A 12,454-nucleotide genomic window follows, 5' to 3' on the forward strand; every position below is an offset into this window, starting at 1 on the left:
TGACACGCGTCTGCATGTAAACCTCTTCGAAACTGAAAACAACAACTGGAAATGGTACATGATGCTACAAAAAGAAGGAAAAAAAGAGTAATCTCTAGACAGGAGACAAAGAGGTGAAAAAAAAATATTCTCATAACTGCGCTAAGCGTCAGTTAAAAAGTAAAAAGAACTAGATACCATATATGTTGGATTATACCTTGCATTTTATTTTTGCATAGTTTAGCCAGGTGTACGACTTACCTGGAAATATTTAAAAATATATCTTGGCTCATACATTCGTTATTGTCCCACTAACAACAGCTAGAGGGCAATGTAGGTGTGTGTATTAGTATTTGCTACTGACAGTTAATGCAGAAGAAGAGGCGCCAGCCAAAAACAAACATGGAGGAGGATGTGATTGTTTTCTTCCTGAACTTTATATTTTTATTATTTGCCTTGAGACATCATCATTCTTGTTTTTATTTTTTTCTTCCAAGGACTAATGCGGGACAGCAAGTCGTCTAATTGGGTTACAGAGACATGGAAGTATAGCTAAAACCCTCAGACGCAGCTCCTGCAGAAGGTAAACTTCGCTGTAAAATTAAAAAAAATATATATGGTTAAAAAAATAAGCACAATAAAGAAGAAAAAAACTTTAAAAAAAAGACTGAATGATTTCATGAACCCAGGGATGGATGGATGGATGGATGGATGGATGGATGGATGGATGGATGGATGGATGGATGGATGGATGGATGGATGGATGGATGGATGGATGGATGGATGGATATCTGTGTTCAAGAGATCATTCAGTCTTTTTTTTGTAAGTTTTTTTCTTTATTGTGCTTTTTTTTGGCTCCTGTGACTTATAAACAGCTGTTGGGTCTAAAAGCTCACCAAAGTTAGATATCAGAAGGTATAAACAATGATGAAGAGGAAGGGGAAATAACAGATAACACAGAGTAAAACAAAAAAGGCAAAGAGACAAAGAGCGGTTCTGATTTCACAGACTCGGCCCTGTCCGCTTTTGTTACCAAAACTGGGGAGTAGTTATTAATCCCACCAGATAGCAGCCAGAAAACAATGATTCTTTCATCCTCGTGTCAGGCAGGAACACGTTACAGTGTGTACTTCTGTGAGTCAGGGTGTGCGCGAAAGGAACAGGACAAACTGGACCTGCACTGCAACAGCTGAGAGCCGAGAAACAGCTGTATCCTTTCCATTTCCACCCCCTCTTCTCCTCTGAAAGAGCCCCTCACACCTCCTCTTCCGATCCTCCTCTTGACGGAACGGCGCGCGCCGCAGAGCGTCGATGCAAATTCAGAAGCAGCATTGCAAAAGCTCAAGCCTCTGTCCTCTCAAAGGACAGCAGCAGATGTGACCCTTTTGCTACTAAACATCCACTGCTCGACTAAAAATAGGAAAGACCCTCCCAACCGCAATGTTACCCCCTCCCCCCCCTTTCGCATTTCTAATCTTTTACATCAATTAAGCAGTTAAAAAAAACGATGCAACATTTAGAAAAAATACAAACATCATGAAGCCAAAACTTTGCAAATAAAAAAAACTGATCAGGACGAAAGCACTTGGTTCTCACATAAACAATTGGTGATGTTGAGTGTAATTGCAGACGTGCACATACAAGTCTATCTGCAAGTCTAGACTCAAACCTATGGGAAAAGCCAAGTGAGGCGACAGGAAGTTCAGTCTCACAGCTCTGAAAAGAAGCCTTTCAGATGGGAAACAGAAGCGTCTGCCTAAGATAGGAATCCTCCCCAGATCTTCAAAAAGGTGCTCAATAGTCACAAGTGGCAGTTTTTCCAGGTGGAGAGGACGATAAAAGCTTTTATTCAGGGTGTGCTTTGGTTTTTATAATGTTCATTCAAATCACCCTGGCGGAGATTAGGGAACACTGGGAGCAGGAATAAGCGAAAGGAAGCAGCTCAAAGGGGAATGAGATGGAGTTGTAGTTGTCTGTTTATGATGCATTGTCCTCAGCTGAGTTCAGGACAGAGTTTACAAGTTTCCATGACAAATCCAAGGCTCAGCTTTAGAGTCTTGTGCTCTCGCCAAACCACTCAGTCTCAGACAGAGAGATGAGGCTGAGGGGTCACAACGACTTCTTGCCAGAACTGATACAGGCTGATGGATCAGGACAGTCGGCGGGGAAGTGGAAGGGTGAGGCGCCTGCCTGTTTATACTCCCTTCATTTTCACTCATAATTTGCAGAGCAGAATGGCACAACAGTCTCAACAGAGTTTACTCTACATACCAGTGTACACACAGTGATCCTGCGTAGTGGAGCCATCGTGCAACTTGTGACAGATACTATCTTAATACCGCTAAGGGACCGTTGATGTGACCTTTGGAAAAAGTGAAAAGGCCTCTTTCTGTTGTTTTATGTGCAAGAGGCAGACATTGATAGAGAATAAAGCATTAATTTCCTTACAAGCCATGAACTGCAATTTAATAAGTTAAGTCAGGTTTAATTGGTTACTCTAAATTGTCCCTAGATGTGAAAGTGAGCGTGCATGGGTGTGTGATTGGCAATGTGTCCAGGATGTCCCCTGCCTTCGCCCACGAGTGGTCGGGATAGGCTCCAACAGCCCTGTGACCCCGAAAGGGACAAAACGGGTTTAGAAGATGAATGAATGAAAAAAGTCAGGTTGAGGTTACCCAAATCAGACTTGGACGGAATAAAATCCTCTTTTTGTTGCTTAAGAACTGACGGGTGGCCTTTTGTAAAATAAGTAATTTGGTGACACTTTGATGACAAAAGTTCTGTCAGCTCTATTATCTGACTGAAGTGAGGCCTAACCATATTGAGTTGAGGAAATGCAAAGAAAAATAACATGCGACTCAAGCTGGACTACTGTACTCGCAGTGTTCAAACCATTCACCAGCACACACCGTTACCACTCGCCTCTGCAGACCACATAGTTGAATGATTGGCAGCTTTCTGAGCTCTCACTATTTCTACGTGGGTTGTAATATTTTTGGTAATCGACCAGAAAATGAGCCATTTGATTCAGATTTTGTATTTGGCCAACTCTGGATCAAACTGAAAGCTACATACTTTTCTACTCACCCATCCTTACATCTCCTTTAGAAATGCATTTCAATAGTCAAGCTTTAATTTCAATGTAAAGTTCAATCATGGCATCTTGATTCCCCATGATTCAACTTCAAGATGATGTCACCTGGATGAGAACCTTCATTTACATTTTTAATTTCAACTTTAAACATTAGGTTTCCAAATATATAATCTATGAAATAGAAGATCGAAGAGAATTCCATTCCTCAGACCTCAAGCCACTGTAGTTTTTTAGACATCTTTCACCTTAATCACAACTGCCCTTACAGCTAAATAGTCAAATCTAGAAAGTCGTATCAGTGCAGGATTGAGAAAAATGGGTAAACCTGTACGGGCAAGCAGGTGGGCCGTAAGAAATAGCAAGGTCATAGACCGCTCAGTGAGCCCGCAGAGCAAAACTACAAAAGAGTTTTAATATTAATTGATTGATTGAATAATTAATTTTTTGTGTAAATATGCTTCTATGGGCAAGGTGAGAGTGACAGGTTGTTGCGAACACTTGAAGCAGGTGAAACGCAGGCGTGTCAAAGGGATTTTTTCTTTTTTCAACTCCCCCAATCCTGCAGACCGCTCAGAGGGTCATGAGGGCTGTTCACGTGGAAGGTGCTTGTCTGGAATCTGATTGTTAGAAATTAGACGGAGTGAACAGTGTTTGTAAGCAGAGCAGCTGGACTTATACATTTGTGTTTGCGGATAGGGCAGTGGTGCTTTTTGGGCGGTGTGTGAATTTTTCAGAACAGAAAGGCCGCTCAGTCCTTAGAAACCGTTCAAACAATCGCGTGGATTTGTGTTTCCAGTCGTGTCCCGACAAAATAAAGGCTGATGTTATTCCCACATATTTACGTGCAGCCAAGATGCAGATTGCGGCATTTCCCGCATGGATTTTGTGTTCATCAAACAAGGCTAATGTTGTTAGCGCATGTTAACCCACTTCTAACCCTGGCTCTTTGCAGCTCTGTTCTTCCACACAAAAAAGCAATGACCACACGGATTAAAAATAAAATGATGAGCGAACAGGCGCTTCATAATATTCTTAACATTAATAAAAGCATATTCAGAATTAAATCAAATAAACCTTTATTTATATAGCACTTTTACAAAAACACATGTCACTCAAGGTGACAAGAAGATCATCTCGTCTATTACAGAGCTGCCGCACAGATGTATGTGGCATCTCGGTTTGTTTAAAGCGGGACTCATTTCCTCTCCAGGTATTTTCAACACTACTTTGCATGCCCAAATGATTTATTCCGAACAAAAGTGTGACCATGTGAACCTTCTTTCTAATCGGAAAAAGTTTTTCTGGGCCCATGTAAACGGTTGAATTTTAATCCGGCCATTGATCCGATCAAGATATATTGCGCATGTAACAGCGGCTACTAAGGCTTTTGCTGATTACCAGGACTACCAGTAGTCCAGTCGGTTAGAGGCTCTAAGGGCCGAGGTGGATGAAAAAAGGGAAGACACTTAGGTTTACCAGACCTTTCACGCTACTACCAAACTATGTAGCTACAAAGGGGACAAAGTCTGGGTCTCCCTGTACCAGTCCCCAGCCCGGAACAAGTACAAGGTTGTCGGAAAGGCATCTGGAGTAAAAAATCTTTGTCAAACCACCAGTGTAAATCAGTGGGGATACCAAGGTTATCAACAATTGAAGTTTACCACATCTACATAGTTTTTATGACACAATTTGAAATACACCTACATTTGTGGAACAGTCATTTATAGAATTGAATTTCAGTTTCCTATTGATGACAGAGAGGCTGAGAAGACACAAACACCAGCTCATGTTTTTCTACAGAACGAAAGGCAGTCACAGCAAAGAGTCGTTAAAGAAGATCGGGGTAGATCTGCCTTCTGATTCAGAAGATCAGTTTACAACACAGCATCATTTTACTGTAAACTACTAGACGTTTGTGTGTCCAATCAATTCCAACTTATAACTCTGTACCAAAACCTGAAATACCCCAACTTTTGAAGTTTAAAATAAAGATTTAGGTCATGACAAATCAACAAATCACAAATGTCAAGAACATACAAGAGTGAAAACCAGGACAGAAGGCAAAGAAGGTTGTAGTGTACCAAAATAAATGTATGTCACATGAAACGTAGAGTGCTGATAGTTGCAAGAATGGAATAAGACTCGACTGAAGCAGCCTTAGATCCTCCAAAAAAAAAAAAGACAAGGGAATTCAAGAGAAAAGCAGCTCGGTGACTGCAATCTTTCATGCATGAAACACTCATCAGGCCATAAATATCAGGCTGAAAGCTCCAGGCCTCTTTCAAATACTGCATGCCAACTTGGACAGAGAGTGTACGCCTATGAAAGATTTGCCCATCAGTCATACTAGTTCTTTCTGTCCAGTCTGTGACAACATTGTGTCCTGCCTCTGTCTGCTACTTCTACACAAAGGCTGCGATTACAACACAGCCGGAACCACATGGCCTGCAGACACTTTTGCATTACTTCCTCAAAAGTGGTTCTCTGTATTACACACAAAAAAAAAAAGCTTTCCAAACTAAATAATAAAATCTGGCTTCCTCCTCTGAGATTTCTGAGGTGAAATCATGCGTTATTCCTGTCTTTTATCTCCTCGCACATTTGCACACAGTCATGCACATGTTCAGCTAATCAGCTGCCAGTCAGGCTTGTATCCACAACACCTACTTCAAGAAGCAACACTAGAAGCACCTTAGTGGGCCTTTATCTGACCCACAATTGTGCACAACATTATCATAGGTGGTTTCACCGTATAATGCTGAACCCCTCATGTTGGACTGCTTTCGTGGTGTCAACATAAAGCAGACAACAGAACACTGAACTGCTTAGCGACTGAACCAAAGACGGAGAGGCATCAGAGGAAGATTGTGACGACATGTGACTTCGCAGCTCCATCTGTGCCGAACTGACGTGCCAGACGCACGCATAAAGTTACCCTGGCAACTGAGCAACCGCACTATTTGGAGGTGACACAGAGAGGGGGAGAATAAAAGCTTCAAACGCACCAAAAAGCTTCAGGGATAAAAATGGAATCAGGTTGAGGTTGCAAGATGTCTGTTTATTCCCAGCTACAATCTAACATGAGAGACACATCCATGCAGCTTCTGTCAATATATTACATAAACTGCAGAGGATGTGATGTAATGACCCGAGAAAGCCCAGGGTTTCCACTCGATGACGCAGAACCCCATGTAGTGTTTTATCCGAGACTCTTGTAAACATGAGGCTCTGCTTATGAGAGGGGAGTCTCATTTCACACACACAGATGTAATCTCCAACTAATCACATTTGCAGGCCTTGGATAGAGCATTTACACCAAACAGATGGGCCCACGTACATGATGCGCCTTAGGGATTAGCCTACCCCTCAAGGTGGAGGTGTCTTGTGTTCTTACCAAATAAGGGCTGTAAAGAGCAAACTGCTCTTCAAATTAAACCGCAGGAAGGATTTAATGTGTGATTGACCAAGATATGCGATTCAATCTGCAACCTACATTTCCATTTAAGTAATATCTGTATTGTCAACGCATTAATAATAACTATACCTACATTTGATGGTGTAGCTGGTGTTTTACAGTCCTGCAAAGAGAAAAGAAAAGAGATGCATAATCCCTGCACAATAATCGTATTGACACATAATTGAATTACAGGGTAGTTATGGATATCAGTCAACATGAAAATGTCTGCAGATAAACCTCTGTGATACAGTTCTGCTTGACCATCTGACAACAAGGACTGCAAATGTTTCAGCGTGTCTGCAATAAATTTTAGAACGTTGGCCGTGTTGTGACTTTATTCCCCCACAGGTACCATAAAAGATAGACCCGTGAAAACACTGGTTCCTCCCTATCGGTGCACACCTAACCACCATATGGCTTTAGCTGCAAGTGCCAACGTTTGTTCAAAGGGTTCCCACAAATGGGCAGAGAAACCAGCTACAACGGGGAACAGGAGCGTCTGAACACACGGGCCAACAGTGATAACAAATCTAGCTGGGTTTAAAAAATTCATTTAAAAAATTCGTCATTTTGGAGGGGGGAAAAAAGACCTCTTGACAATAAACTGATTGAGTCCCCTCTAAATTATTTACTTCATCTGTTTTATCTTCTTAACTGTTTCAAACATTGTGCTGTAACATAAATGATCAAGAACCAATAGATTGAATGGGATTGCTGGACCGTTGGAAGCTTATTTGTTGATTTTGTCTTTACATGTTTTTGATGAACTGGGTTAAATTGACAAAACTTTAGGCACTAAGTGGAATTAAATCCATTTTGTAACATAACATAATATCTAAAAATCAAATGTTGGCCAAAAAAAGACCCCCATACCTTGCATCTTTACAAAAAGGGTATATATGGGTGGCTGTAAATAAAAACACCAAACAGCTGAGCTTTAACAGCTGGTCACATTCATATTGTCTGTAGACAGCTATAGGCAGCGGATATTTTGGCTTACCGAAGTAAATAAATAAAGATTTTTTTACGAAAATTGTTGCAAAAGACAGAATAACACATGTTCACATATCTGAGATTATTTGACCACTTTCCGAAAAGTTCACCATTTTAAGGCCACATCCTTTCCTGGGTTTTAACCGAACAGACCAAAATGAAAACCAAGAGAAATTCCAAGAGATTCTTTCTTTGACATCTGGAAGACGGAACATCTCCAGCATTTGGAAAGAATTAAGTCTTTAACTAATTTCAACCTCGTAGTGTCTTAGCAATCAGAGCAGTGGTACATTCAGAAGAACGTTGTCCTTTGTAAGATTACACATTCTTGCATCAATTCATGGGTCAAAAAACACTTTTGAGTGTAAACAAGACCTCCTCAGTCCCACAACACATCCTCTCTGTATAGGCATGTTAGTCATGAGCCTGAACTGTGTCCTCTAGGTCATATGTTAAGTGTTGAGAACAGCAGCCGCGCACAGCCGTAGAAAATATCAATATGGAACATTCCGAAGAGTCCTTTAGTATATGCAGAGAGCTGCCAACACACAACAAACTTTCATGCCAGAACACTGGCAAATCATGTGTTTCTGATGCGACAATGTGGCTCAACAGCAAAATGACAGAGGATTCTGCCTTAAGCACACATAGGCATGTTTACTCACATCGGGTGTTCGTATCTTTACATATTCATGGATTTTTCAATAGAAAAAGAAGAAAAAAATCCTTCAAATTGTTCTGTTCCACTTAGTAGAGAGGGTTTGCATTAATTAGAAGCTGACAGCAAGTCTGCATTGCAAATTAGTGAGCAGATATAAACACGAGAATGGCATTAACACCACTAAACACATCATTGATTTTGAATAAAAATAATGTTTCACATACAGGTACTCTTAAAAACAATACGGTTCAGTCTAAGGTTTGATAAAGGCTTGACCTGCATCTTCTTTTTATAGATAAATAAAAATCTAACAAATAACACAAAGAGCATAACTGATGCATGACTACTACTCCATTAAAGTTCCACTTCTATCATTTTTTTATCCATTCTTTAAGTGTTCTCAGTGGTCTTTTAATTATGAGTATGCTGTTTTTATGCTAAATAAAAAAAACGTGATGTTTTCTAGGGAAATAGTTTCTGCAAGAATTCATTAGAGATTTCCCTCTAATTTGGGACAGGGCCATGACGCAAAGTAAGACTGCCCCATTTCCCGTAATCCATCTGTGTACACCCTCTCCTGCTAGCTTACACCCCTTCACAACCCCAATTTATTATTACCAGTTCAACAAAAGTAGTGAGTAACATTCAAGCTATCCAGTTTGGAGCCAGCTGCCAGCTCAGACAAGGAAAACAAAGATGTACATAGGTCCATTTGTCTACAAGTGGATGCATCAGAATGGAGCGGAGCGTTGAGCTTTGTCTGTAGTTTCTATGCCACAGCTACAAGCTTCAATGATTTGAAAAAAATTAATACTCAGAAATAAAATTTTAACTTACTTTTCTTTATATATGTCCACCATAACTTACAGAAGACAATGCTAAAAACATCAAAAACATTTTTTTTTTCAGAGTGGGTCTTTAAACTGGCATCGATTTTGCAGTCCGTAAAAGGATGCAATACAGATCCACTGAAAAAGTAGAACATTTAGGCAAATACGAGAACCGCTACTGGAGCGTGACTCGATTCGGTTTCGCATCAAACGAGAGGGGAATTCTATTTTTCTCCCTTTCTCTTTTTTAAAACCTTTCAAACAAAAGTTGTGATCCGACTGTTTTTAGTCATGCAATGTGTCATTTATGTAGCAAATATGTCAATAAAACCTAAGAAGGCAATCATAATAAATTAGGTTACATTTTGTTTTTATTTTTAAACGTTGACACATCAAATGTAAATCTGTTTAAATCTCCAAAATGGGGTGCTTAAATTAGGATTTTTTGTTTATCTTAAGGTAAACTATACACACTTCTGTGTTTTTGTTGTTGTTTTTCATGCTCAAAGTGCTGTTTGATCACATTTTTAGCATAAATAAGCACTTTTTGGCAAATAAATGATTGTCAGACACACGGGCCATCGGGTAATATTGAGATATTTTGTTAAACGTTTACCAGTTTTCAGAAACTTCACACATGTTGTTTATCGCTGTACAAACAATAAAGTTTTTTTAAACGTCCGTTACGTACACAAAAGCTGTGATTTCCTTTAACCGCCCGTAGACATGCGTGGAGAGTTTAATGTCCCTAAGACTGAACGGGACGAGTCTGAACCCCACTGCTAGCAGCCGAGTCCCTCTTTTAGCATTTGCCCAAACACTGAAGCCGGTCTTCAGCCGCCAAACCGAGCCTGCATCGCCGAGTTCTTGGTGGGTGTGAATCCACGCCACGCCCTGAAGATGGTCACCCCAACTCAGGGCGCCGGTACCCCTGCTGGGGGTTCACCGCTAATAGGCGTGTGCGTAGTAGGGAGCCAGTGGAGGGAACGCTTGCTAAAGCTGGTCTGTGCTAATAGAACTAACAGGGTCAACATGAACTCAATGGCCTTTTAGAGCCAAAGCCGAATTTACCTGGCTGTAATTCTGAAGTCAATAAAATAATAATACTCCAAACTAATTCAAAAACCCCTTACTACTAATCTCTAGCTAGGCTCACTACTAGCCCGCATGATTAGTAGCGACTTCACACAGAAACTCCGCCGCTAACTGTGATAAAACACATTTTCACGTGGGCTGAGGATAAAACAAACAAAACAAAACAACAGGCAGCGTCGAGACTGCGCACTAATAAACTCCAGACCTCCTCAAGTGACGACTTTGTAGTTTCTGTCATATCCCATTACCGCTCCTTCCCGATGTGGTCTGATTTACTTTGATGAAGGAGCATCCTGTGTTTAAAAACAAACACACCCTGAAGAAGGTTAGCTAGCTAACTCGACGGTTGAAGCGGGATTACGGTGGTGATGATGGGGACTCGTCCGATATAAAAAGTTTCTCCCCCGCAGGTTTGTAACTCACCGAAAAGTGCGGATTTTCTCTGCCTGCGCCTGGAAATCCAGTGTACATCAGAGGGCATTAGAATGCTAACCGACAAGAAGTGGAGCGGTGCGCCTCGCAACAGCTGTGTTCTGTTTTGAATGAGGGCTGAGAAGCTGCATGGCGAACGGGCGGGCGGAGCTTCCAGGGTGAAAACGGGGCCAGGCGGCCCGTCATAGTCCTAACGCACCCAGCTCTATGATCATTGTCTGAATGGTGACCATTTTTGTCATTCCCGAGTTTTGTTCCAGCAAATTTAAATTCTTATTTTGTTTTTTCCTTTTGTTAAGGAGGAATTCAAAATAAAGCGCGCAGTTTGGATGGTAAAGGGTGCGAAGTTTGAATGTTTGCGCTCGGTTCCCTCTAGTGGTCAAATAAGTGTAGTGCTTTTTAAAAAGCCTCGAACCAATTTGACCATTGTACGCAGTAAAACAGTTGAAGTAAGATTATAAGACAAATGTTGCTAGTATTTTTAATTTAAAAAAAAAAGGTAAAATAAAAAAAACATACATGTATTTTTATTTATTTTGCAATACAACCAGTTTTATTGTATATAACCATCATGTTTTGCTTAGTGTTGTTTTGTTTCTCTGACACTGCTGTATTTTTGCCCAAAAATCCACGTGACGTGTACCTATAAACTAATTATTTACAAAAAAATCTTCATCCACTTATACTAGGAGTTAAAAACAAGATACTTTCTTATCTAAAAAAAAGTCACAGCTGAGAAATGAACCAGCAATCAGCAGCTAAATGCTCCACCTCCTATGCCGTTACCAAATTTTTGCCCATTAATCTTTTATTTTTATCGCCTTTGTTTTTGTTGGTGGTTGTACTGTCAATAGTGCCATCTGGTGTCTTAGTAAAATGCAGTTTTTTAGGAAAATACTTTCTTGCACATCACCTTTTAACAAATATGTATATTTTTTTGAAGAATTTTTTTTTTGAAAAAGGGCTTTTGTTCTTTGCATGACCTTTTATAACATTAAAAAAAAATCAAATTTTGATTTCCAACAAATGATGTTTTTGTTTGTTTTTTTCCCCCATCATTTCTCAAGTGGTTAAAATGCAACACCATTTGGTTTCTAGCGTCTATCTTTACATATAAATCACACCCTCTATAAGTCACTGTTAGATGATTTAAAACCAAACTATAAACTAAAACTATGTGACTTTTAGGAAAGAATTATGGAACAAATTCCTTCACCAACCCATAAATCAATAAATAACAAATAAAACCCAAATTTAGATAGATTTAAACTTAAGGAACTTTAAAAATGATCTTCACAGTAATAATGAATAGAGATCCCACAATCTTTCTGTTCAGACTTTAAAAACAGAAGTCAAACCAATTCATTCAAAAATACAATTGCCAAACTTTCAACCATTAGCCTTGGTTTTCTTTTTACTTATGCAACAATGTGATGAATTCACGGGCGCTCTCAAATCACTCCCCAAATTTAAGTTGTCTTTCCTTCTCTAGACCATGCAGCTCCTTCGCTCGGTTCTTCAGCTCCTCTGCTTTCTTTTCATCCTTCTCTGTGCCATCCCCAAGTCTGTACATTCGGCTAGCGTTGGCACAACCCCACACATGGCCCAGCTCGCAGGCTCTGTTGGCATACTTCAAAGCTAGAGTCATATCTGGTTCCAGCCCTTTGGATTTGCCCTCAATGAAAAGGGCACTGAGGTTAAAACAGGAGGGGGCAAAGCCCCCATCGCAGGCCTTGGCGTAGTACTTCCGAGCAACCGTGAGGTCGGGCCCTCCTTCCATTGCCCGTCCGTCGTGGGCTAAAAGGCCAACATTGTGACAGGCGTCTACAGACTTCTTTCCTTCAGTGTCGCAGGAGCGGATAAAGCAGGAGTAGGCTGTTTTCAGGCACTCAGGGACACCACCTGCCAGACA

General features: G+C 40.5%; 2 protein-coding genes across 8 annotated transcripts in view; both read right to left on the reverse strand.

Annotated features, from left to right (window-relative positions):
• ralgps2 (Ral GEF with PH domain and SH3 binding motif 2) overlaps positions 1–10,706 on the reverse strand; it is a 62,375-nt gene extending 51,669 nt beyond the window's left edge. Inside the window, exons 1-2 of one of the 7 annotated variants that reach the window (XM_011474357.3) lie at positions 10,534–10,706; positions 6,623–6,652 (exon numbers count right to left, since the gene is read on the reverse strand). The gene's annotated coding sequence lies outside the window, so the exon portion shown is untranslated. Of the gene's footprint in view, positions 1–1,155; positions 1,179–6,622; positions 6,653–10,315; positions 10,448–10,533 lie in introns of those variants that run through there. The other 6 variants (XM_011474354.3, XM_020702608.2, XM_011474358.3 and 3 more) reach the window with 6 other exon arrangements.
• Positions 10,707–11,862: 1,156 nt separating this feature from the next.
• LOC101154857 (cytochrome c oxidase assembly factor 7) overlaps positions 11,863–12,454 on the reverse strand; it is a 3,038-nt gene continuing 2,446 nt past the window's right edge. The window contains exon 3 of the mRNA XM_004068179.3: positions 11,863–12,444. Within this exon, the coding sequence (XP_004068227.1) occupies positions 11,999–12,444 (446 nt within the window). The 3' untranslated portion in view covers positions 11,863–11,998. The remainder of the gene's footprint in view (positions 12,445–12,454) is intronic.

This window comes from Oryzias latipes, chromosome 4, assembly GCF_002234675.1.
Source record: "Oryzias latipes chromosome 4, ASM223467v1".
Classification (NCBI taxonomy): domain Eukaryota; kingdom Metazoa; phylum Chordata; class Actinopteri; order Beloniformes; family Adrianichthyidae; genus Oryzias; species Oryzias latipes.